This window comes from Scyliorhinus torazame, chromosome 14 (genome assembly GCF_047496885.1).
Source record: "Scyliorhinus torazame isolate Kashiwa2021f chromosome 14, sScyTor2.1, whole genome shotgun sequence".
Lineage (NCBI taxonomy): Eukaryota > Metazoa > Chordata > Chondrichthyes > Carcharhiniformes > Scyliorhinidae > Scyliorhinus > Scyliorhinus torazame.
The window spans coordinates 185,551,533-185,577,269 of NC_092720.1; the positions used below are offsets into that span (position 1 = coordinate 185,551,533).

Here is a 25,737-nt window from a genome sequence, read left to right on the forward strand (position 1 = left end):
GGAATTTTCTGAAGAAATACAGCCAGAGATCCTGCTTTAGTCTGACAGGGTGACAGGTCTCCATGTACCCTTTTCAAAGTGGATTATCTAAACATCTCTGTACAGCAAGTATGCCTGAGTCTGCGAGCTTTATTTAAAAGTGGATTGGAAACCGAGAATGTTCTGTTGTTTCAATGGAAACAAGGAGAGCAATTCTGTGTTATTGTTTCACTGTCCTGATTCGCATTGTTTAAGGGGTAATTGTGTGATGTTAAAGGTCTTTTAATACAAATAAAATTTGTTTTGATATACCCGATCCCTATTTTCTGTGAAATCACTGCTTGAGGGAGGTATCCTTTCCTCTGTCTTACAAAATTAAAATGAAATATTGTGGGTTTCTGTCCAATATCCTAGCCACGGTTAGGGTGTGGTCCAGGATCGTAATAAAATCGATGCAAACCTAACCTCTCCATCCTTTCCTCAAAAGGCAACGCGCTCATTCCTGGAGGCTCATGTGGAGTTGAAATCCTATCACAGACCAGAGAGGCCGAATAGCTGGCTCTGTGCTCCACGGGTCGTGCAGAATGTGTCGAAGTGAAACTGTGTGGGTTTGAGCGTCCTCATTTTTACTTTCTATTTCACAATGTTTCGCAGCTGGTCAGTTTGTGGTCAGTGTGGGCAACCCCCCTCCTCTCCACCATGCACATCTGCATGGGGGATAGCGCTGGCTGGCAGCTGGAGTCTGAAGACTACTTTTGAGATCAGTGAGTGAACAGATTGAAAGAAGGCACAAACTTACCTCTCTGCAGAGCCTTTCAAAGCACCGTACAGCCAGTGAATTCCTTTCGAGGTGTGCTCACTGGAGTACTGTAAGTAACAAAGTAGCCAATTTGTGCACAGCAAGCTCCCACAAACAGCAGTCTGATAACAACCAGACAATCTGTTTTAAGTTATGTTGGTTGAGAGATAAATATTGGCCAGGAAACCAGTGATAATTCTTCTTCTAACAGAGGCTGTGAGACCTCTTCGCATCTATCCGAGGTGGTAAGATTACGGAACCTCGGTTCAGTGTCTTGTTTGAAAGACGGAACCTCTAACATTGCAGAACTTCTTCAGAAATGCCCTCCAATAATGAAGCACTCACTGAGTGCAGCCCCTCTAACAATGCAGCATTTCCTTTGTACTGTGCCTTTGACAGTGCAGCACTCCCTTAATACTGACCTCTGACAGTGCAGCACTCGCTCAGTATTATCCCTCTGACAGTGCAGCACTCCCAGTACTGACCCCCTGACAGGGCAGCACTCCCTCAGTACTGACCCTCTGACAGTATAGCACTCCCTCAGTACTGACCCTCTGACAGTGCAGCACTCCCTCAGTACTGACCCTCTGACAGTGCAGCACTCCCTCAGTACTGACCCGCTGACAGTGCAGCACTCCCTCAGTACTAATCCTCTGACAGGTGCAGCATTCCCTCAATACTGACCCTCTGACAGTGCAGCATTCCCTCAGTACTAATCCTCTGACAGGTGCAGCACTCCCTCAGTTCTGCCCTGACAGTGCAGCACTCCCTCAGTACTAACCCTCTGACAGGTGCAGCACTCCCTCAGTACTGACCCTCTGACAGTGCAGCACTCCCTCAGTACTGTCCCTCTGACAGTGCATTCCTCCCTCAGTACTAATCCTCGGACAGGTGCAGTACTCCCTCAGTACTGACCCTCTGACAGTTCAGCACTCCCTCAGTACTGACCCCGACAGTGCAGCACTCCCTCAGTACTGACCCATTGACAGTGCGGTACTCCCTCAGGGTGGACCCTGACAGTGCAGTACTCCCTCAGTACTGACCCTCTGACAGTGAAGCACTCCCTCAGTGCTGACCCTCTGGCAGTGGAGCACTCCCTCAGTACTGACCCTCTGACAGTGCAGCACTCCCTCACTACTGACCCACTGACAGTGCAATACTCCCTCAGTACTGACCCCGACAGTGTAGTACTCCCTCAGTACTGATCCTCTGACAGTGCAGTACTCCCTCAGTACTGACCCTCTGATAATGCATCACACTCTCAGCGTTGACCCTCTGACAAGTTCAGCACTCCCTCAGTGCTTTCAGCTGTGATAATGTGCTCAAGCACTGGAGTGGATCTTGAACCCGTAACCTTGTGACTGTGATTGAAGTATCTCCAGTGCCTTCCTGCAGATGTGCGGGTGGGTGAGACCAAATGCCCGCAATCTAGCTGCTTGGTAAGCATTTGTTCGGATTAATCCCCACATATCACAAATCGAATGAAAAATAAAGACACAATTAATAATCCACTCAAGCCTCAAAAACCCGCCTGCACCATTTTCCCTCGCTTCAGAAAGAGTTTGGGTAATTATCGCCCATGTGGAAGGCAATTTTCACATCGCAAGCTCCCACAAACATCAGCGTGAGAATGACCTTGGGTTTATGTATTGATTTCAGTTATAATTATTGGCCAAGGCACTGGATTTTCTTTCAAATGGGACACAGAGTTCACACGTCTACCTGAAAAGACTAACAAAAAATGCCATTGACTGAAAATGCTTGATACAACAATAATTGTGTGCATTTGTGTAACACCTTTAATGCAATGAAATGTGTCAACGTGCTTTACAGGAGCATTATAAAACAAAGCATGCCACCGAACCACGTGAAGAGGTATTAGGTCAGATGATTCAAAGCCTGTGTCAAAGAGCTGTGACAAGGAATATCCTCAAGGGGGAGAAGGGAGGTAGAGAGGAGAGATGGAGGGAAGCAATTTCAGAGGCTGGGGTTGGGTCAACTGAGGGCAAGGCACGGTCACCAGTGGTGAAGAAATTTATAATTTGCAAGGCCAGACTTAGAGCACTGGAGACATACCTGTGGCGGGTTGTGGGGTTGGAGGAGATCACATAGGGATGGGCTAGGCCCTGACGGAATTTGAAAACCAGGATGAGAACCTTTGCATTAAGCCATTGTTTGACCAGGAGCTAATCTCGGCCAACGTGCAGGGGTGACAATTTGCTGCAAGGTTAAGACACGGGCAGTAATGTTTCCAACGTCAGGGAGCTGAGCTTTACACTGGGGTTGGGGGAGGGGTGGCCTGTATGGGTGGGCTATTGCTCAATGATAACGTACTGATGGCGACCTGATTGAGCAGAGAATGGGTCTTATGACCCCGCAATGGGAGGCGGAGGAGGTAGACGTCGAGTGCTGCCGGCCTATCTGTTTGGCGAGTGGTTCTAGCAGTCCCCGCAGCACCAGAACTCAGTAGTGGGCACTGAGGGACTGCAGGCAGGCCACGGGAAGAAAGACAGCAGTGGAACATGGACTATGGGACCTCATGGGCTTTTTGGATTGGAAAGGGGTCAGGTAATCGGCCACCCTCGGAACGGGTGGGTCAGTGAGGGTCCGGGGAAATGGGGTTTAGAATGGGAGAGCCTGTCCGGGTGAGGTTTCAATGTGGTGTCCGGACCTCTGACCTCATGAGGCAACAGCGGGGAGGGCGAGCGAAATTGTTCCTGCCCCCACCGCACGACTCACCCAGCTCCGCACGGATGCGTCAATAATGAGTGGAGCTTGCGTGGGAAACCCCGACCCCCGCAGCAAGGAAGTCCAATTTCTGATCCACCACCGAACTTAAGACTTCAAAATGGAATATCCCATCCCAGATTATTGGAACAGAAGAATTCGGGGGGTTTGTAACCGGAAAAGAAGAGTTCAAATACCACCTGACGAGTAATTTAAACCTGGGGTTAAAATTACTTGGGTTCAGTAATGGATGGTTGTTTTCAAAGCTGAACTTGTTCCTTAATGATTTTTAGTTGCTGAGAGGTTGTTTCCCCCTGTGGACGAATCTAGGACCAAAGGGCATAATCTCTGACAGAGATGAGGAGGAATTTTGTCTCTCAGTGAAGTAAATCTGCAGAAGTCTTTACCGCAGTGGGCTGTAGAGGCTGGGTTGTGAAGGATGTTCAAGACTGAGATAGACAGATTTTTAATCAGTGAGGGAATCGAGCATTATGGGGAGAAGGTCGGAAGTGGAGTTGAGGATTATCACATAAGATCAGAGATGACATCATTGAAATGGCACAGCAGACCCGATGGGCCGAATGGCCTACATTTGCTCCCACCTCTTGTGGATTTCTGCCGCCCTCGGCCGTTCTTGGCCTGTACGTGACTCCAGACCCACAGGTTGGCTCTTAACCGCCTTCCGAAATGGCCCACACAGGCAGAAGGGGATCAGGCCGGCAGAAGCTCACCACCTTAACAGCATCCAGGGGTGGGCAATGATCTCTGAGCTTGCCAGCCACACCTCCAGTGCACAAAGAAAACAGGCTCCAAGAGGGTTGAAGGGATTGCTCACTTTTCCACAAAGATCAATCCCAAAGCATCAGTAATTGACGTAATCTCACCCTGGTTCATTTGGTTGTTTTTTAAAAAAAGGGATAAAATTGTATAAATACTTGCAGCATAAACTCTGGTCACCAGGCTCTTGAGAAATGCCCCCCATTGTGAGGTCTTGATGAGAAAATGCGATTGCGATGAATTCTCACTGCAAAACAGGTGGGAAGTGTGGGTAACCTTAGCTTAACCGGCCGGATGGGAATCCCACCAGATCTGGGATCTGCCCAGTACAGACTTCTAAGGCAGAGCCAATTCTGGGCCTAGTTTAAACCCAGCATGGTGCCACCCACCACCCCCACCCAATCCTCCACCAGGTCGCGTAATAATTGCACACCCTCTCCTTCCCCTTGTAACTATTGACGTGTCTGCGGGCAGCTTGACTGTCTCAGGTTTTTCAAAATTCCAGTAAGTCCATAATCTAGTGCCAAACATGCCATCCCATTTGGGAAGAAGGAATCAGCTCCTGAGAGAGTGAGAGAATCCACCTGGACGTTCGGTTGTACGAAAAACACTCCAGGGAACGCCCAGCTCCTTCGAAGGCCTTCATTGGCAACAGTAAAATGCACAAATTGCTTCTGAGAAAAAAGAGTGTGATGAATCTCGTCCACAAATCTCTTTCTCCCTATAGGTTCCGTGGCTCAGGTGGGGTCATCTAGCCCGAGGACCTCCTTTCACCTGTACTTTGTAGGGAGGCCCAAGGGAGGACTAGCAGACACTGCGATGGTGAGTGGGAAGAGGCGTTAGGCCCCAAAATGGCTGCGGTGCAGGAGCAGCTTTAGTCAATCGTTGCAAGGGAGTTGGTGTTACAGCTTCCAAATCCAGTGTGCGGTACTTGTATTTTTAGTGTCATCATAGGCCCGTTTACGAAGTAGGCCTCAAGTCCATGTAGTGATAATTCAGGCCTGTCGCTGGAGGGCCCTCTTTTTAAGTTTCATCAGGGTAAACGCCAGTCGCCCCCCTTGTCGAAAGGTGTCCTTCGCTATGCTCTTGATAAGGTTTGCTTTGTTTGGAGGTTTAAGAGCAGCAGCAGAAGGCGTCGATGAACAGCTGAGCCGGGAGAGACAGTGACAGATGAGGTGAAAGGGAAGGCACTTTTTTGCTGCTGGTGGATTTGGCTTTGTCGAATCCCGGAAGATGGCCCTTGTGATTCCAGGGTCGATGAGTGAATCCGGAGCCTGCCTGTCGGCCAATGTAGGCCCAGACCTGTAAAACATTCAGCTGGTCGGATCGGTGAGGTGTTCCCCGGCAGCGAGGCAGCTTACTCTGTCTTCTGAACCCTGACCTGGAAGCTCTGGTCCCTCAATGACCTCCGTTGGTGCTATGCTGTCCGATGCGGTCCCCTTTATTGCTGCTGCGCTGTTGAACCTGTAACTGACAGTTCAGTAGCAGAGCTTCAATATGGGCGTTGCAGAGAAGGGAATTGTCACTTTGGTGGTTGGGATGAACGGGGGATGCTCGAAGGTGGAATAGTATCTCGTGGCAGGAGTCAGTGTGTGGGAAGATGGTCTGTTTTCAACTGGGCCTGTGATTATCCAATATTTCCACCATCCCTCCCCATGAAATGGGACTGACAAGCTGGTAAGCAGCAGGAAAGAGTACAAACTATTTTGGCCGACATCGTAGTGAATGTCCAAGACTCTTAAAATTGTTCACAGGGCATTGTTTACAAACAGGTCAAACACTTTGTCCAGCCGATGAGCGATGAAGAACAAAAAGCATTACGGTCGACTCTGGCTGCTGTCCCTTTGGAGGCTAATGCAAAAGTGAAAGGTTTGCAGAAGAAATTTGACCTTTCTGCATTCACAGAATAAGCATTTCATGTTGTGGGAGAGTGCTTTCAGATTCCATCTACGGGTACAGAAAGTCTATTGTCTCCCCCACGGTCATCTGCAGAGATAGTCAAGCACCCGGTCCAATGTGGAGCATGTCCCCGTGTTGCCACTCCCACCTTCGGGGGAGTTGCCATTCCCACTCCCACAGCATCTGCAGTTAGGCTTACTCTAGAGTAAAGTGAGAGCTCTTTCTGTGTGTGTCAAACTGAATTCACCCCCACTCCAACACAAGCACGATTCTAGGATAGAGAGGGTGGGGTGAAGGGAGGGGGGGGGGGGGCGACATTTTAGATCTACGCTCTTCTTCAGATCACTGGACACCAAAAGTCCTAAATCGAAGACTTGATGGGTCTTTATCCGATGCTTAGTGAGCAAGCTTCCGCGGAAGAGTACAGAGACCCACGAGCCATCAAAGTTTATTTTTCTCGCCTGCCGAAAAAAGAAAGAAGAAAACACGCTGAATGTAGTGCTTTGTACTTCCATCTGCTTCCAATTGGAGAATGTCCCATCGTCCTCCGTGACGAGGGCAGCCCACTTTCATCAGCCACACTGCCTGGTCAGCATTAGCCTCAGTAAGCCGTCCGGGCTTTTGTAATGGACAATCCCACTTCCACGATCAGGAGTCTTCAGTGCCCCCAAAAGGCCTGTCAAACAAGGCCTTGGCAATCTTCATCCCCTTGGACTTGATCTTCGGAAAGGGGGAGCCGTGTTCGATCCTCAACTTGGGTGAAGGGTAGCCCTTCCTCCGCAGGATGAAGTCAACGCTGGTGGAGTTCATGGCATAGAAGACGTTGGCATTGTGCGGGATGGTGAACTCTGCAAAGAGACACGGAGAATTTTTTATTAAAAATTGGCATCAGTCAACATGCAACACCTCGATTTTGGGATCCTCAAGCCCTCGCTTTCAAAGCCCGTCGCGGCCTTGCTCCTCCCCATCTCTGTGATCTCTTCCCACACCACAGCTTCCCATGATCTCTGCGCTCCGCCATTACCAGCCCCTTGGTTGTCCCAGATTTCAATCAGATCACCCAATGGTGGCCTTGCCTTTTGCTACCCAAGCGCAACCTCTGGAATTCCCTCTCTAAACCGCTCTCCTTCTCTTTCTTCCTTCAAGATGCTACTTATAACCCTTCTCTCTGATCAAGCCTTTGGTCATGTGATCTAACATTACCTCTTGATTGATTGATTGTCACATGTACCGAAGTACAGTGAAAAGTATTTTTCTGCGGCCAAGGGAACGTACACAGTAGACAAAAATGAATAATAGATAGTTACAGTGAATGTGAAGAAGTACACAGTACATCGACAAATAGATACTTAGTTGCAGTGTGGGACAAGGGCCAAACAAAGCCAATACATGAGCAAGAGCAGCATAGGATGTTGTGAATAGTGTTCTTACAGGGAACAGATCAGTCCGAGGGAGAGTTGTTGAGGAGGCTAGTAGCTGTGGGGAAGACGCTGTTTCTATGTCTGTATGTGCGGGTCTTCAAACTTCCGTCTCTTCTTGCTGCCGTGTCAAATTCCCTTTACTAACGTTGAAGGTTGTTTTTAATTGCAAGCTGTTGTTGGCATGGGATGACATGGGACAAGCACTTGACATGGGATAGACATCAATAAACAAACCCAGTCCATTCTCTGGCATTGATGCCAAATAAGCCACGTCTCTCATTTGGGTTGATTTCAAGCTGACACGCAAGAGAAAAGCTCAAAAGTGAGCACGGATTCAGAAGGTGAAGTCACCCAACTTGCAGGGGACAAAAGAGAAGAAAAAGGAGTTGGAGTCGGCCATTTCAAACTTTGGGCCTGCTCCACCGCTCAATATGACCATGACTAATGTTCAGCCTTATCTTTTTCTAGCTTGCACTATCCTCATGTCCCTTAATTACCTCAGTATTCAAAAAATCTACCAACCAAACCCTGAACGCACTCAATGGCTGAGCATCCACAACACTCCTGGGAGAGAATTAGGAAGATTCCCCATCGTTTGACTGGAGCAATTTCTCCTCGCCTCGTTCCTAAATCCACTTATTCTTCAATTATGCACTCCGCCACCTAGCGCTAGACTCCCCAACCTTGGGAAACATCCCGCCCGCCAACGACCCTGTCGAGTGCACCAAGACCCTTCACCTTTGTCCTCGGAGATGAGCTGCACCAATTCGTAAGACGGGGCCGCATTGGCATTCTGGTTGTGCTTCTCCAGGGCTTTCTCGATTATTGCAGGGGTCTTGTCCTGGCTGTAGACCTGTTGAAAGAAGGTGATGGAGTGTGATTCATCATATTGGACTGGAGTTACCCGAGAAACTCAATTCCATGGGGTGTGGCCTTCTGGCCATGCTGCGCCGGAAAAGCATTTCCCTGTCCGGGATCCACCCGGCTCGCAACGCCTCGCGAGATTCAACGCAATCTCAGGAGGCGTTGCAAGGAGAATCCCGCTCACAATGGGCAGGATCACCTTTTGGCAAATCTGCACACTAGAGCGAGGCAGTAAGCATTACTCTAATGTGGAGTCTCCCAAGGTAGCCGAGTCTTTGGGATTCAATCCCTTTGCCTTGGGGATCTCAGGCGAGTGCTGAGGGAGGGAGGCCGGGAAGGGGAGAGGGGGCTGGGGCCTGGGATTATTTTTGTGGGCCTCGGAGATTGGGACGCCGTGATCTCTCGCGACAACGGACAATTCCGGTGAGCAGAGCTCCCTTTTGTAAAAAATGGGGCTATGTGCGGTCTCGTCCGTTGTTCAGGCCCGTTATTCAACACGAGCACCGTTGAATAGCCACATGTTTCGCGGCACTGCGAGTGCCAGGAAACACACGGCTAAACACGCTCGCTAGGGAACTTTGTTCCCTTTTGGGAAGATCGCATCCGATGTATTCAGAAGTGATCCCGTTTAGATTTTAGCTTGGGTGGGGCTCGGTGGTGGTGGTTTTGGAGCCTTGTAATTTAATTTTGACTGATGGTGTGTGATGTGGCACATTTTATAAACCCAGCCCAGTTACATCCCATCGAAGAGAGCTTGGACAAAATCATCATAGAATACCTGCAGTGTAGAAAGAGGTTATACGGCCCTTAGAGTCTGCACCGACCCTCCGAAAGAGCACCCTACCCAGTACACGCCCACATCCACCCTGCCCTATCTCTGCAACCGAACCTGCATGCCTTTGGACACGCATGGGCAATTTATCATGGCCAATTCACCTAACCTGCACATCTTTGGACTGTGGGAGGGAACTGGAACACCCGGAGGAAACCGACGCAGACATGGGGAGAATGTACAAATTCCACACAGAGTCACCCAAGGCTGGAATTGAACCCGAGACCCTGGTGCTGTGAGGCAGCAGTGCTGACCACTATGCCACCGTGCTACAGTATAGTCGGGGAAAGCCCATCTAATGTTGACCATTATGTACTCTTGGCCACAGTTAAAACCAGCCCCTTATTTACATATATAGGTGCGTGGAGCTTCATGGGCAGGATTTCTGAAGCATGCCAGAGACAGAGACAGGACAGCTGAAATATTGGCATTAAGTCCAGAAATGGTTGGTGGTCCATCAAGACAATTAAAGGCCTAATTAAAGCCAATATTCTGAGGCTGCGTGCAATTTTTCACAACACTCAAGGACCTGCACCATCCAGAATAAAACTGCCTCTGCTTCATCAGCACCCCGTCCATAACCGTAAACATTAGCCCCCTCCTCCTCAGTGAGAGCAATGCATGCCACAGACAAGATGCACTGCAGCAACCTGCCAAGGCTCCTTCTGCAGCACATTCCAAACCTGCGACCGCTACTATCCAGAAGGAGAAGAGAGCAACAGATACCTGGGGACACCACCACATGGAGGTTTCCCTCGGAGTCACTCACCATCCTGACTTGGAAATATATCGGCCATTCCTTCACTGCCACTGGGTCAAAATCCTGAGACACCCTCCCTAAAAGCACTGTGGGTGCACCACAGGGACTGCAGCGGTTCGAGGAGGCGGGTCGCCACCTCCTTCTCGAGGGCAATTAGGGATGGGTTATAAATACTGACTTTGCCACGTCCTGAGAATGAATTTGAAAGAAGTTTGCCTCAAGGGCAGCAGCCACCTACCAAGATGCTCTTGTACAAGTTTCCATTGGCGACGTCCAGCCGCACCCGGATGATCCGGCAGTCGGACTGCGGCGAGCCGATGGGTGTAGATGGGGGCACGTATGTGGCGCCGCAGGACGCAGAACGCCTGTGCCCTTTGACGAAGCTGGAGGTGGGAGACAAACTGGTGGGCGAAGGAGGGCAGTTCGGACTGGAGTCAATCCCGGCAGAGTCCAGGGAGGAGACAGAGGGGAATTTGGTGTGCTGCGCAAAGGGAGACAGAAGGATTGATATGGCATTAAATCCTTTCACCAGGCTGACTGAAAAAAATCCGTCATGTCAATAAGACAGGAAACAAAATCAAAATGCTGACACATCAAAACATTTTTATTCTCGTTATTTTAAAATGGACTTTTGTTAGAGCAAAAGGTGGCTGCTGCAGGTCACATGATTCACAAGATTTGCAACCTACTCGGGCAGCTTCTGATAGGTCTCTTGGGTGGGCGGTACAAGGATATACTGAAATGTTACAATAAAGGATTTAAAATATTTAATTGACCGACTGTTATCTCCACACGATGAAGGTGGTTGGTGAGGAAGGAAGGGATATGCTGGGGATGATGGAGAGATGGGGGATGAAGGATAAAGATGAGGGGGGGGGAGAAGGAGATGGGTGGGTGAGGGGAAGGGGGAGCGATGGATGATGAAAGTGAGAGGAAGATGGAGGTAAAGGAAAGAGATGGAGGGGTGAAGGAGTGAGTAAGATGGAGTGGTGAAGGAGCGAGGGCGATGGAGGGGTGAAGGAGCGAGGGCGATAGAGGGGTGAAGGAGCGAGGGAAATGGAGGGGTGAAGGAACGAGGGAGATGGAAAAGGTGAAAGTGCGACAAAGAGGGAGGGGTGAAGGATCAAGGTAGATGGAGGGGTGAAGGAGCGAGGGAGATAGAGGGGTGAAGGAGCGAGGGAGATAGAGGGGTGAAGGAGCGAGGGAGATGGAGGGGTGAAGGATCAAGGTAGATGGAGGGGTGAAGGAGCGAGGGAGATAGAGGGGAGAAGGAGCGAGGAGATGGAGGGAAGAAGCAGCGAGGGAGATGGAGGAGTGAAGGAGCGAGGAGATGGAGGGGTGAAGGAGCGAGGGAGATGGAGGGGTGAAGGAGCGAGGGAGATGGAGGGGTGAAGGAGTGAGGGAGATGCAGGGGTGAAGGATTGAGGAAGATGGAGGGGTTAAGGAGCGAGGAAGATGGAGGGGTGAAAGAGCGAGGGAGTTTGGGGGTGAAAGAGAGGGGATGGAGGGTGAGGGAGTGAGGGAGATGGAGGGGTGAAGGAGTGAGGAAGATGGAGGGGTTAAGGAGCGAGGAAGATGGAGGGGTGAAGGAGCGAGGGAGATGGAGTGGTGAAGGAGTGAGGGAGTTTGGGGGTGAAGGAGAGAGGGGATGGGGGGGTGAAGGAGCGAGGAAGATGGAGGGATTAAGGAGCGAGGAAGATGGAGGGATTAAGGAGCGAGGAAGATGGAGGGGTGAAAGAGCAAGGGAGTTTGGGGGTGAAAGAGAGAGGGGATGGAGGGGTGAAGGAGTGAGGAAGATGGAGGGGTTAAGGAGCGAGGAAGATGGAGGGGTGAAGGAGCGAGGGAGATGGAGTGGTGAAGGAGAGAGGGAGTTTGGGGGTGAAGGAGAGAGGGGATGGGGGGGGGTGAAGGAGCAAGGGAAATGAGTGGGTGAAGGACAGAGGGAGATGAGCGCGAGATGGGATTTGAAGGTGGAAGGGGAGGTGGACACCATGAAATCCTTCCCCCGCCACGCAATAACTCCTACCCACCCTACACCATTCAACATCTCTCATAAAATCCTCAATGAATCTCTGCAGTGCAGAAGGCGATCATTCAGCCCATCAAGTGTGCACTGACCCCCCAAAAGAGCACCCCTCTAGGCCCACAACCTCACCTTATCCCTGTAACCCAGCTAACCTTTGGACACTAAGGGGAAATTTAGCATGACCAATCCACCTAACCTGCACATTTTTGGACTGGAGTTTCGCCCCAGGGTCACATGAAGCATGCGTCATTGAAAAATTGAGTCACGGGGGAAAAGGGTCAGGAAGCACTGTGTTAGTCACTGTGTCACTTCCCAAGCTTGTGAAATATGCCAATAAAATGCAAGTTATCAATTTTCTCAATGGAAGGCAGAGTGACCGTTACCCGGGCAACCTTGCACAGCAACACGTTAATTGGATTTAATGAGTGCTCCTTGGGCCCAGCAAATTCAGGGTGGCAGTCCGAGTCTGGCGTTGGTGAGCCGGGTATATCCCACGGTGCTAAGCCACCACTGGACACTGTGGGGCTGTTCTGGCCAGAGGGAGGGCTGAAATGACAAGAGGTCCCACATTAGAAAGTCAGCATTTACCTTTGCAACAATTTTATTTCTGAATAAAAAAGGCAGACATGCTGTTGAAGCTTTTCATCTTGGATTCATCAGGACAGATTCGCAAGGACACCAAATCAAATGGGGATACCGATTTATTCTGGCAGTGTCCACACATTGCACCTTTTTCAACCAACCAAAAACCTGGGGACAGCCATTCCCTGGTCCATTCCTCATGGCAATCCCTTCACTAATCAGAGTCCACTTGCCTCAGGGCAGCATGGTGGTGCAGTGGCTAGCGCTGCTGCCTCATGCCAGTGAGACCCATGTTCGATCCTCGCACTGGGTCACTGTGTGGAGTTTGCACATTCTCCCCATGTCTGCATGGGTCTCACGCCCACAACCCAAATATATGCAGGGTAGGTGAATTGGCCACGCTAAATGGCCTCTAAATTGGAAAAAAATAATTGGGTACTCAAAATTTAAAAATAGAGTCGACCTGCCTGGGTTGAATTTTAACAAAACCTTAGCAGTTAACTGTTCCCTGGTGCATTTGTCAGGATACTTCGGAAGAATGTCAATGTAATCGTAAAACAACAATTTATACTGTATGCGAAGAGAGTGCCAACTGGTTGGCAAGTGAATTGTGATTGGGAGAGGCGTTACCATGGATCACAGTCCAGTTGATGGCAACTGACAGTTAATAACAGGCATTGTTTAAAATTTAAACCAGGCAGGTTGACTCTGATCTGTCAAGGAATTGCCCCGAGGAATGCGTCAGCGAATCTATCCCGATCCATGAAGCCAAAAATGTACAAAAAGCTTACTCATTGCAGTGGGTGATGATCAATGTAGGCCGAGTCTTTAACGGAGTGCTGGTCGCTTCAGCTAGTGGCTCGACCTCGCATGATAACTTGTAGCTGCAAAAGACACAATTTAAATAAATAAATAACTTGTGGGCTGAATGTTTCGGCTTGGTTTGCGGTGCTGCCTCCAGGACTGAAGTCGAGTTCCAACTGCACTCTAACGGGACCCAGGGGTGGGATATTGTCAGCGGCAACCAATTAAGAGGCTGCCTCATGAGTCATCATCTAATTATGGACATTGCCCATCCCTTGCCCCACAGCAGCCTTAGCTGTGCCACTGCTTAGAGGTGAACGCCACTGAGGCTGTGAACGGCAGGTAGAGAATGCTTCAATGACGGGGTGCTCGCAAAGAGAGGCGAGTTGGGTTAAAGGAAACCAGGGCCAGGCAGGCAGACCCCGGTGACTCGACAGGCGGGGATGGGGGACGACCATGGTGCATTGGCAATGCCATTGTCACAGGAGATGGGGCGGGCAAGCCATGAACACCCCCCCCCCCCACCAAAATGCAGGGTTTATCTGGCGAGCTCCCTGCACATCAGAGGGGGAAATTGTCCACAGGTGCTGGAAGTGACCTGAACAGCCACTTAAGTGGTTCAATTGTTATGTTGCCAGGTTTCCCGCCATTGGCAATATGGCACGGGAGCAGGAAGACATGGAGCTCCCCTCCTCCTGTGTCCCTTGCCATATTGCCAGCCATCTCGCATCTCAGCCAATGTATCTGTAAAATTCAGCAAGTGGTTCAGGACTGGAGTGAGTTGGGTCATTTGGATGCACTGTACATCGCGATTATGTTGAAGGAGAGAGTTAAGTACCATTCCTTTTTCTTTTATTTTTCCAATCAAGGGGCAATTCACCTACCCTGCACATCTTTGGGTTGTGGGAGTGAGACCCACGCAGACACAGGGAGAATGTGCAAACTCCACACGGACAGTGTCCTGGGACGGGGATCGAACCTGTCCTGGCGCCGTGAGTCAGCAGTGCTAACCACTGCACAATCGTGCCGCCATTAATTTCCACTCCTCGGTCAGTCGTGCTTGCTAAACACTGACGAAGGCTATGAGGAGTTTGCATGTTCTCCCCGTGTCGGCATGCGTTTCTTCCAGTGTTCCAGTTTCCTCCCAGCCCAAAGATGTGCAAGTTAGGTGGGGTTATGGAGTTACAAACATAGGGCGGGGAGTGGGCCTCGGTAGGGTGCTCTTTCGGACGGTTAGTGCAGACTCAAGGGCTGAAAGAGCACCTCTGCACTGTCGGAATTCTATGAAGTGTAGTTTCTCAACCGATTAAGAATGTAATCAACCAATCGGTGAGCTGTTCGGTGGGTGCGGCAAACACACCTGCCCTTTTGCTGTCATTTTTAAAAAAAAATCAGGCACGTGGATGGAGAAATGCTGATCAGTTCAGGAATTTTCCATCCTGACGGGAACCAAAAAGTTGAAGACCGCACGGTAGCACAGTGGTTAGCACTGCTCCTTCACAGTACCAGGGACCCGGGTTGGATTCCTGCTTGGGTCACTGTCTGTGTGGAGTCTGCACATTCTCCCCCATGTCTGCATGTGGGTTTCCTCCGGGTGCTCCGGTTTTCTTCCACAAGTACCAAAAGGTGTCCTTGTTAGGTGAATGGGACATTCTGAATTCTACCTCTGTGCGCCCGAACAGGCGGCGTACCGTGGCGACTCGGGGCTTTTCACAGTAACTTTGTTACAGTGTTAATGTAAGCCTACTTGTGACACTAATAAAGATTATTATTACCAGCCGCAGACAAGGAGCCGGCGGTTTATCCAGTGACGGGTTTCCCCACAGGCACCGGTAAACAGATGCCGGCATTTTGCATTCAGAAATATCTGCATCGCTACACTTTGGAAACTTGTGAGGATGAAGTTTGACCTGTCCCCTGAGCTCCAAAGGAAATTGACTCCCCAACTGATCAGCAGGAGGCCATACTGTCCAAAAACCCCTCGGATCATGTGCCATCAGTCAAAGCGCTCCCACCTATTCCGCTTTCCGAAAGAAAGCTCTGTAGAAACATCCTATTCTCCCGAAAGGTTGTCATGCTTGCAGGACTTGCATTCATACAGCAGCTTTTACTGACTTCAGGGTGTCCCAAAGCAGTTCACCAGTAATTGTGCGCTCACTATTGTGTAGGAAGCATGGTAACCAACCTGGGCACAGAAAGATCGTGCCACAGAAACCTGAAAATGACTGGATAATTTGTTTTTCTGCTCGACCTTAGTTGGGGGAAATGCACTGGCAGGGCATCCGGGGATAACTCCCCCTGCTGTTCTCCAAGATAAGTGGCAGAGTATCTTCCACGTGGGCAGGCAGGAGTTAGCTTTCAACACCACTCATCTGAAAGATGGTGTCTCCCTTGTATGGGTGTGATCAGAGAAGATTCCGGTTCCCACAGCACCAAGGATTAGTTTAGTTGGCTGGAGGTGGGTGATAGGCTGTGAGAGGGGTGGGAGGTACAATCTCGTCAGGCCGAGAGGGCCTCCCATTGAGAAAGAGCTATCAATATGTCAATCCTTTCCGTGTCCGGGCTGGGTGAGTTACCAGTGTTGAGTCAAATCAGCTCCCTCCCAACTACCCCGTCTCGTCCCGCCACCCACGCCCTTCCCCAACAAGGAGGTGGTGGCCTTGCTGCAGGATCTATTTTTAATAAAAGATTTGTAAAAGTTGGGGTGTTGAAGCAGCCTTTCTTTCGCTTACCTTCTCATTAATGCCTGTCACTCCTCTAAAAGTAGAAGGCCTTTATTGGCCCTGTGGGTTTGATCACCCACCCACCACCTTTAGTTGGATGGGAAACCTGACTCCCAAGCCGTTGAAAGTCGTGGGGCCCTCATCTGAGCTGGGTGGCGGCTTCTGCCGCCCGCCATTTTGAAATTGCTCTCGTCCCATTACGTGAAAGGGGCACCCCCTCGACAGGACGAACAATCAGGTGAGACCTAAAAACAGGGGTCAGGCAGTGGAGGAGGGGTGTGGTGCAGTTTACAGTCTAAGTGATGGATTAATCACCTTGAACTCAGCAAATGAGGAGGCTATCACTTGGCCTTGGGGACACGCATTTGCTAAATGAATACAAGTGTAGATTCACCAATTTGATTTCACTGAAATGAACAGCAAACCCGTTCCACGCAAGCCCCGCACACGAGCACTTTGATTACAAGAGTCAGATAACACATCGGAAAGAAGAGCACCCCCGAGCCATTCGGGATTAAATTTAAGAAACAGAATTGTGCACCAAAGTATGGTGGATCAGCAAGTGATCATCGATTCAAAATCAATTCTTACTTTCACATCTGGGGGTGATAGAGTTTTGTTCCCCAGACCTGTTACGGTACAGAGGTTTCTTTCTTATACTTCCACAGCGTGTGAACATCGCCGGCTCGGCTCACATTTATTACCCGTCCCTAAATGCCCCTCGAGAAGTTTGTGGTGAGTGGCCTTCTCGAACCGATGGGCTTCATCTGGGCTAGGATTTTTTTGGGATGGCGGAGTTTCCCTTCACGTCATCAGGTGAGTTGGCAGGGCACACACCCAGCAGTCATTTCATGCTTCCTGAAGCGCCAGGAGCTGCGGTGGATAAACCAGGGACTGCGGTCATTTCCCCAGAGTCTAAGCCTCGGGATCCAAGACCGGGTAAGTCGGAGGCAGGTAAGGGAAGTGAAACCCAGAGAAGCAGATTGAGTTGGGGGGAGAGGAGGGTGTGGGGTGCGGGAGATGGGCACGGTTTACTGGGTCTGGTGGAGAGCCCAGGCGGGGGGCAGTGAATGAGGGGGTGAGGACTGGGGGTTGGTGGTGAGGGGAAGAGAACCCCCTGTAGGAGTCAGGCCCTTTGAAGGGGGAAACCCAATACTAAAAAGGAGAATGCTGGTGGAGTTTCCCCCCCCCCCCACCCCAACTGTTCCCACTTTAGGCCTTCTGCGAAATTCTACGGTAATGCCATTGCCCCCCCCACCCCCCCCAGATCTGCCGCCTAAAATCCCATAAAATTCTGGCCCAGTATCAGTAGCGGGTACAATTCAGTGGCAGTGACATTTGTGAATCAGATGGGTTTCTAATGACAACTAATCGTAGTTTCATAACTAAGACGAGCTTTCAATTCCACCAGTCCCTGTCTGATGAGATTTGTACCCATGTCCCCAGGGTATTAGCCTGAGCCTCTGGGTTACTGGCCCCCTTTGGGCCAGCATCTGCCCCTCCCAGACCTCGATGATCAGCCGAGGCTTCACTGAATTGTGGAACCGACTGCTCTCCTCCTGTTCCCGTATCCATAAAAATCGGGAACGGAGTGACAACCCAACGTTGCCGACTTCTGAGCAGTTAAAAATCGGACTGCAAAATTCTGATTGCACCCTCCCCACCATCTCATCCCATCGTTTTTTTCCCCCAAGGGCGGGCTGGGCTTGAAACTGTCCCCATGTCAGAAAAGCTTGATGCCAAGGCCCCTTGCTGGGGAGGGTACGCGACTATCTCACCTGTCAGCTTCACTGAGCGTCTCCAGTCTGTAGAACCAATTCAGGAAGTCCGGATGCTTCTCGAAGCTGTAATTCTTGCAGGCTTTTTGGAGGAGTTTAATCTGGGCGATGATTTCAAATTCCTGTTGTTTCCCCCGGGGAACAACATCCACCCCCCCGGACAAAAAAAATAATGATTCAACAGAAAAAACAGAATAACGCACTGAGTAGGCGAACAGAAAAGAGCAGCAGGAAAATGTCTGAACGAAATAAATCAAAGTTCCCATTACCTTTCTCCGCTTCTCGAAGTTAATTAATCCATTCTGGAAGAAAGAGGGAGAATGTTGCTTGCATTTAATTCTGATCGGGTCGCAGATCGAACTACCCTCCCCATTTCCCTTTCTTTCAAAGACATCAGAAAGGCAGCCGTCCTCTCCCTCTCTGGAATTGGCACCTTCAAGGAGGAGTTGAACCCATTCTCGGCTGAGGTAGAAGATGGCCTCAGTGTGGGAGATAAATGTGTTTCCAAACACAAACATGTCTGTGCAAGTGATGCGACCATCAATTCACACAAAACCAGGAGTAGAAGTAAACTGTGGCTTTAATCAACTAGAACAGTGCCTGCCTGCGACTGATCTGTTAGTGGGAGCCACCTACAGGGCGACTGCTCTTTATACCTCCCCTCAAGGGGTGGAGCCAGGGGCGGAGTCCAAACAGGCCCCAACATGCTACATCATAGGTAATACCTAACAATGGTCCATAGGTGGAGCCCACATGGGCAACAGCATAATACAGAAATGCAGATGGTGAATTGTTACAGCAATACATTCACCACAGCAAGCAAAGTGTGGTCTGGTAGCCGGACCTGCGCACGATCGGAGGGCCGGGAAGTGGGTGTAAACTGCCATCGGGGAACAGGAGAGTGGGATTGGAAAGGGAAGAAGGAAAGACACGGTGAAAGTCGCGGTCAGGGGCTTTGGGAGTACCTGCTGTAGCTAGTTTGTAAACGCCTCTTTAAGGGTCGAAGCTTCCTTGAACACAAGTGAGTCCAGATTTAAATGCTGAGAGGTTGTTTCCCCTTGTGGGAGAGTCTGGGACCAGAGGGCATCATCTCAGAGTAAGGGTGTCACCCACTGAAGACAGATGAGGAGGAATTACTTCTCACAGAGGGTAGTGACTGTGGAATTCTTTCCTGCAAAGGGTGGTAGAGGCTGGGCTGTTAAGTATATTCAGGGCTGAGATAGACAGATTTTTAACCAGTAAGAGAATCAAGAGTTATGGGGATAAGGCAGGATAGTGGAGTTGAGGTTTATGTCAGATCAGTCATGATCTTAGGGCGGCATGGTGGCGCAGCGGTTAGCACTACTGCCTCACAGTGCCGAGGATCCGGGTTCGATGCTGGCCCCGGGTCACTGTCCGTGTGGAGTTTGCACATTCTCTCCGTGTCCCTTAATTGGAAAAAAAAATTAATAGGGTACTCTAAATTTTTTTTTTTTTTTTAAAGATCCGTCATGATCTCATTGAATGGCAGACCAGACTCAATGGGCCAAATGGCCTACGTCTGCTCCTACGTATTATGGTCCTATGGAATTCCACAAGAAACATAGACCCTTACATCCACACTGCTCACTTCACTCTCAGCCTTATATCCCACCCTGGGTTGGAAAGTACAAATTTTGCTTTCCCTGCCTGCCCACACCAGACCGTTAAAATGCATCAGTCTTGCAGACCCAACGAGAGTAAATAATGCTGATTTTTAAAAAGAATTATGGGATGTAGGTCCAATTCTGTTTCTGATCAAAATTCTGAATAAAATTCTGTTTATTGTGGGTAAACCCCACAATATTGATCGTGGGGGATTCAGCGATGGTATAGCCATTGAATGTCGAGGTGAGATGATTGGATTCTCCCTTGTTGGAGATGGCATAGCCTGGCACATCAGCAAAACATTACCAGACATGACCGGTGAACAATGGAATTTCTAGACGACAATGACCCAGGTCTATCTAATTATCATCATGGCCATCACAGAATGCAACAATAATGGAGTTTATGTCTAATCAAAGCAGTCAATCTTAGATGAATTAGTCTACAATAGATCCAGACATGAGGCGAGGAAGTGTTCCAATGTTAGGAGGCTTTGGGAACCTGGTTAGGTTTCGCTGGCTAGGTCAATTTGCATGGGACTGTACTGCCTCATTCTAAAACCGAAAACTAAGGTACGGGGAAGAGGTGGCGAGAGCAGCTGGGCACAGAAAGATTGCAACACGAGGAAGGAGGGGAAAGGGAAGAGAAACAGTAAGCAAAGGTAACTGGGTCACTGTCCGTGCGGAGTTTGCACATTCTCCCGGTGTTTGTGTGGGTTTCGCCCCCACAACCCAAAGATGTGGAGGCTAGGTAGATTGGCTGCGCTAAGTTGCCCCTTAATTGGAAAAAATGAATTGCCCATCCCGAGTTGCCCATCAGGTAGTTCCAAGTATGGATGATGTGTGGTGGTGGTCCCATGTGTCTGCTGCCCTTGTCCATCTTGATGGTAGTGATTGTGGGTTAGGAAGGAGCTGTTGAAGGATTCTTGGTGAGCCCCTGCAGTGCATCTTGTGGATGGTGCATACTGCTGCTGTCACTGTGCATCGGCGGTGGAGGGAGTGGATGTTCAATATGGTGGATGGGGTGCCAATCATGTGGGCTACTTTACCCTGAATGGTATCAAGCTTCTTGAGTGGTATCGAGGTTGAACTCATCCAGTATTCCATCACACTCCTGACTTATGCTTTGTAGATGGAGAACAGGCTTTGGGGAGTCAGGAGGTGAGTTACTCAACACAGAATTCCTTGTCTTTGACCTGCTCTTGTAGCCACAGTATTTATATGACTAGTCCAATTCCGTTTCTGATCAATGGTAAACCCCACGATATTGATAGTGGGGGATTCAGCGATGGTATAGTCATTGAATGTCGATGGGAGATTTTTGGATTCTCCCTTGTTGGAGATGGCATTGCCTGGCACATCAGCTAAACATTACCAGACATGACATGTGAACAATGGAATTTCTAGATGACAATGACCCAGGTCTATCTAATCATCATCTTGGCCATCACAGAATGCAACAATAATGGAGTTTATGTCTGATCAAAGCAGTCAATCTTAGATGAATTAGTCTAAAATAGACCCAGACATGAGGCGAGGAACTGTTTCAGTGTTGGGAGGCTTTGGGAACATAATCATCTGCTTCCACCCAGGCATTGCTTCACTCTCTCCCTGTATCATGTCTCAAATTACCCACATGCATCATCTCAAAGTGGGAATGTTCTGAAAGGAATCACTCAAATGCACACTCACCTCAACATAGTCCTTCACCGCGGTGTCCAGCATAACCAAGTCTGTTAGGAATGTCCCAAGGTACGGCACCGTGCCCTGAACTACATTCTGTTGAGATTGAAAGATGATTAAATAGCTTTCAGTGCTTTACCCGATCCTGTCAGCGACACGTGGACTAGTGTCCACTCTTGGCCATACCACCTGGGCACAGAGTTCACAGGGAAGGTAGCTGGAATTAGATGAGAGGAGGAGGGAAAAACATTCTGTCCTTCCACAACAATACTGAAGAACCATGAGCTAGTGCAAAATAGGAGACCAGAGCTGCTCAGAAGGGAAAGGGATAGAGCAAAGTATTATGCTTCGTGCTGTCTATCTGAACAAAGTAAGGTTAATCTCAAAGACAAACCCATTTGTTGTACGATGGGTGTGCACTTGTTACTATGTGGGCAACTACTTTGTCAGGTCTCCTTCCTCTCCTCAATTGGAGTGCGATGGAAACAGAGAAAAATCCCACCATTCGCAGGTGTCACATTCCCCCGAGATCGCATGAAGGACGGAATTGTGAATGACGAATGTATTTTATAATGGGAGTGAACTAGATATGTTGACAACATTTGACATTTTTAGGGAACAGCAGCAATGAAACTGTACATTTGAGTAAATTCAAGACAATCGCATAATCATGTTAATCAATTATATAATCACCCATGTACCCGTACTGGAAAATACTCGTCAGGAGCTACTGTGACCTGTAAATCACAGCAAACCACGTGGAGTCAGAGGTGACACATGTGCAGTGCGTACTTTCTGTGGGGGAAATATAACAGGGGGAACCTTGGCCAGAAATTTACGCTCCCCGCCAGGGGGGTTTCCAAGGCAGGGGAGAGGAGCATAAAATAACATGGGCAGGATCGACTCTGGGATCCCAGAGCCCGCCCCGACCCAAACACAACTGCATGGAAGGACAGATTGGATACCTGTCCGTGCTCCTGTTAAATCCTTAATTGGCTTCTTAGTGGCTGCATAAGGGCCTTGACATGCCCAGCATCAATTTTTAGTTAGTGGGCACTACTTGGATCAGGGTACCACATAGAAAAAGTAAACTTTTTAAAATCTCGGGTGGAAGGGACCTCAGAATTAGGACCCCCTTCCCTCAGGTACCTGGGAGCATTGGCCTACTGCCCCCCTCCTACCGGCCAACCCCGACATCGAGATCATGCACCTCCCCCTCCCAGACTCCCCCCAGGGCATTCCCCACCCCCACATTCAGGGCAGTGATGGGTGATCGGGTGGACAAACACTTTAACCTGGGTAAGAAAATTCCTGAATATGGAGCTCGTCAACAGTTGGAGTTCACGGTGCTCTCCACTTGCCTTGGTGGGTTTCTGCTGCATTCTACTCAATCACAGTTCCTCTGTACCTTCACTCCATTTCACCACCTTGATTCTGTTTCCCTTAATACCCATACCAAGCTAGATCTGTTGATCTTAGTTTTGAAATGGAGGACCCCAGCATCAGCACTGTTTACTGGGAGTGTGGGCACTGGAGGGAAAGGTTGTTGCAGATTTTAACCAGCCTTTAGTGCAAAGTGTTTCCTGAACAGCCTTGCTCTAATTTTAAGGTTGTGTCTCCTTGTTCTGGACTCTCTCCACCAGAGGGAACAGTTTTTCTTTCTCTACCACATCGAGTCCTTTATGCCACAATAATGTCACAGATAACCATTGTAAAAGTTATTGGAGATTCAGGGCCACTATTATCACGCCTCCAGTACAATATGCACCCCACTTCAAACAAGATTAAACAGATACGTACTGGAACTTTGTGCTCTTTTGGCCTTTTCAGATGTTTCTTGTCCAGCGTGGCAAACTTTGATGTTCCTTCCTAGGAATTCAGAAAATGAGGATTTAGGTTTCATTTTGAATCCACGGAACAGCAGTTTGAGCGCCAGAACCCTGGGACTTCTTCCCAGGGGAACGTCACCGTCATCCATGGCGACGTCCCTGTGCAATGGGATGCTGAGAGACGTCAACTGTCTTCCGTGGGTACCCGGGACCCTTACCCTCGGAAAAACGGTAGACGTTGGAGCGCAAAGGCAGAGGGTTAACCATTCCGAGAAATAGTAGTGGGGGCGCTTTCCCAGTATCACTGCGACTCCCATTCACCAGTGTAAGGACTGAGAAAAATTACCATTTAGAGTGATTAGAACGTTAACAACACTGCAAAGCCCATTCAAAAGTGGTGGACATTTTGTAATGACACCGGGACTGTTATTCCAAAGAATGGTAGCACAAGTGGCTAGCACTGTGGCTTCACAGCGCCAGGGTCCCAGGTTCGATTCCCCGCTGGGTCACTGTCAGTGCGGAGTCTGCACGTCTCCCCCTGTCTGCGTGGGTTTCCTCCGGGTGCTCCAGTTTCCTCCCACAGTCCAAAGACGTGCAGGTTAGGTGGATTGGCCATGCGAAATTGCCTTTAGTGTCCAAAAAGGTTAGGAGGGGTTATTGGGTTACGGGGATAGGGTGGAAGTGAGGGTTTAAGTGGGTCGGTGCACTCGATGGGCCGAATGGCATCCTTCTGCACTGTAAGTTCTATGTTCTATGTATGAACATTGGGAATTCAAGGATTTAGTACATAGCAAAGGAACAACCATTGATAGAGTCATGGGGAGGATTTTCCAGCTGGTCTTGCCAGTGGGATCTTTGTTCCCGTTGACAGCAATCTCCTGCTGTGGGTTTCCCAGCAGCGGGGGGTGGATTCAATGCAAACTCCCATTGACAGCAGCAGGAACAAAGATCCTTCCACCAGCGAATAGCAGGCCACCTCCTGCCACTGAGAAACACGCCAGGTTCCCATCACCCTGCGGGTGAAAATATTTTTCCTCAAATCTCCTCTAAATCTCCTGTCCCTTATCCTAAATCTATGCCCCCTGGTTATTGACCCCAGTACTTCGAGGAAAAGTTCCTTTGTACACTTCGATCACATCCCTCCTCAACCTGCTCTGCTCCGGGAAGAACAACCCTAGCCTAACCAGCCACTCTTCGTAGTTGAAACGCTCCAACCCAGGCAGTATCCTGGTGAATCTCCTCTGCACCCTCTCTAGTGCAAACACATCCTCTCCAAGTGTTGTGACCAGAACTGCACACAGTGCTATAGCTGTGGCCTAATGAGCGTTTTATGCAACTTCATTATACCCTTTCTGTTCTTATATTCTATGCCTCAGCTAATAAAGTTCAATGGACAGTTGGGTTACTGCTCCGTGCAGCGATATTTTGGATAATATCAGCTCAGAACACCAGTCACATCCCAGAAGGTCAGCATTGGAAAGGAGTGGGTGGATGTCTGGACCCTGCATCAGGATGCACTGGAACATCTGTAAGCTGGGGGAATGCAGGAAAATTGGATGGAATGAGAATCCGCACTGAAGGAAACGCGGCAGATTTCCCGTTCCTTAATTAAGGCAGGATGCCTTATGGGAGTTTGCTCCGCCGCCTACTCAGTTCTCCGGGACGTTCCCACGCTCCTGGCTTCAATCCACCCCCCCTCCCCCACCTCTCAACAGCACAGGCCGACCTCCCACCTCGCATCCTCCCATCTCGCACCCTTCATAAACTAGAGTTCGTCAAAACCTCTGCCATCTATATCCGAACTCGTGGCAAGTGCTGGTCACGCACCAACCCTGTGCTTGCTGACTTACATTGGCTGTGGGTTCAGCAGCACCTCGACTTTACAAAAAAACCTTCTGTGGCCTCACCCGTCCCCCAACCCAGCAATCTCCTCCAGCCCCGCAACACTCCTCCCACTCCGGCCTATTCAGCATCCCTGGTTTCAATCATTCCACCAGCGTTGGCTGTGTCTTCAGTTGCTTGGTACATAGGCTTTGGAATTCCCTCTTTAAATCTCTCCATGCTAGCTCTTTTACTCCCTTTAAGAAATGTACTAGTTACCATTGACCATAAACTGAACTGTGCCAGCCATATAAATACGTTGGCTGCCAGAACAGGCTAGCAATCCTTCAGCAAGTAACTCACCTCCTAACTCCACAAAGCCTGCCTGCCACCTACAAGGCACAAATACTCCCCACTTTCTTGGATGGGTGCAGCTCCAACACTCAAGAAACTCGACACCATCCAGGACAAAACAAACTGCTTGATTGTTACCTCTTTCGCAAACATTCACTCCCACCACCATCCATGCATAGTAGCAGCCTTATGTGCCATCTACAAGGTGCACTGCAGGAATTAACCAAGGTTCCTTTGGCAGCACCTTCCAAGCCCCTTAGCACTACCATCTAGAAGGGCAAGAGCAGCAGATACCTGGGAACATCACCGATTCGAGGTTCTCCTTCAATTCACGCACTATCCTGACTTGGAACTCTAGCGGCCATTCCTTCACTGTCGCTGGGTCAAAATCCTGGAACTCCCTCCCTAACCGCACTATGGGTGTACCTACAGCACATAGACTGCAGCAGTTCAA

The 25,737-nt window shown here is 49.5% G+C and overlaps 1 protein-coding gene across 4 annotated transcripts in view; it reads right to left on the reverse strand.

The window, feature by feature from the left end:
* Positions 1–2,554: 2,554 nt before the first annotated feature.
* LOC140390269 (ral guanine nucleotide dissociation stimulator-like) overlaps positions 2,555–25,737 on the reverse strand; it is a 197,814-nt gene continuing 174,631 nt past the window's right edge. For all 4 annotated transcript variants that reach the window (XM_072475288.1, XM_072475289.1, XM_072475291.1 and 1 more), the window contains 9 exons: positions 23,080–23,148; positions 21,289–21,375; positions 18,241–18,273; positions 17,972–18,093; positions 13,458–13,550; positions 12,468–12,630; positions 10,297–10,539; positions 8,341–8,455; positions 2,555–7,029 (listed from right to left, as the gene is read on the reverse strand). In XM_072475288.1, the coding sequence (XP_072331389.1) occupies positions 6,830–7,029; positions 8,341–8,455; positions 10,297–10,539; positions 12,468–12,630; positions 13,458–13,550; positions 17,972–18,093; positions 18,241–18,273; positions 21,289–21,375; positions 23,080–23,148 (1,125 nt within the window). In that variant the 3' untranslated portion in view covers positions 2,555–6,829. The remainder of the gene's footprint in view (positions 7,030–8,340; positions 8,456–10,296; positions 10,540–12,467; positions 12,631–13,457; positions 13,551–17,971; positions 18,094–18,240; positions 18,274–21,288; positions 21,376–23,079; positions 23,149–25,737) is intronic.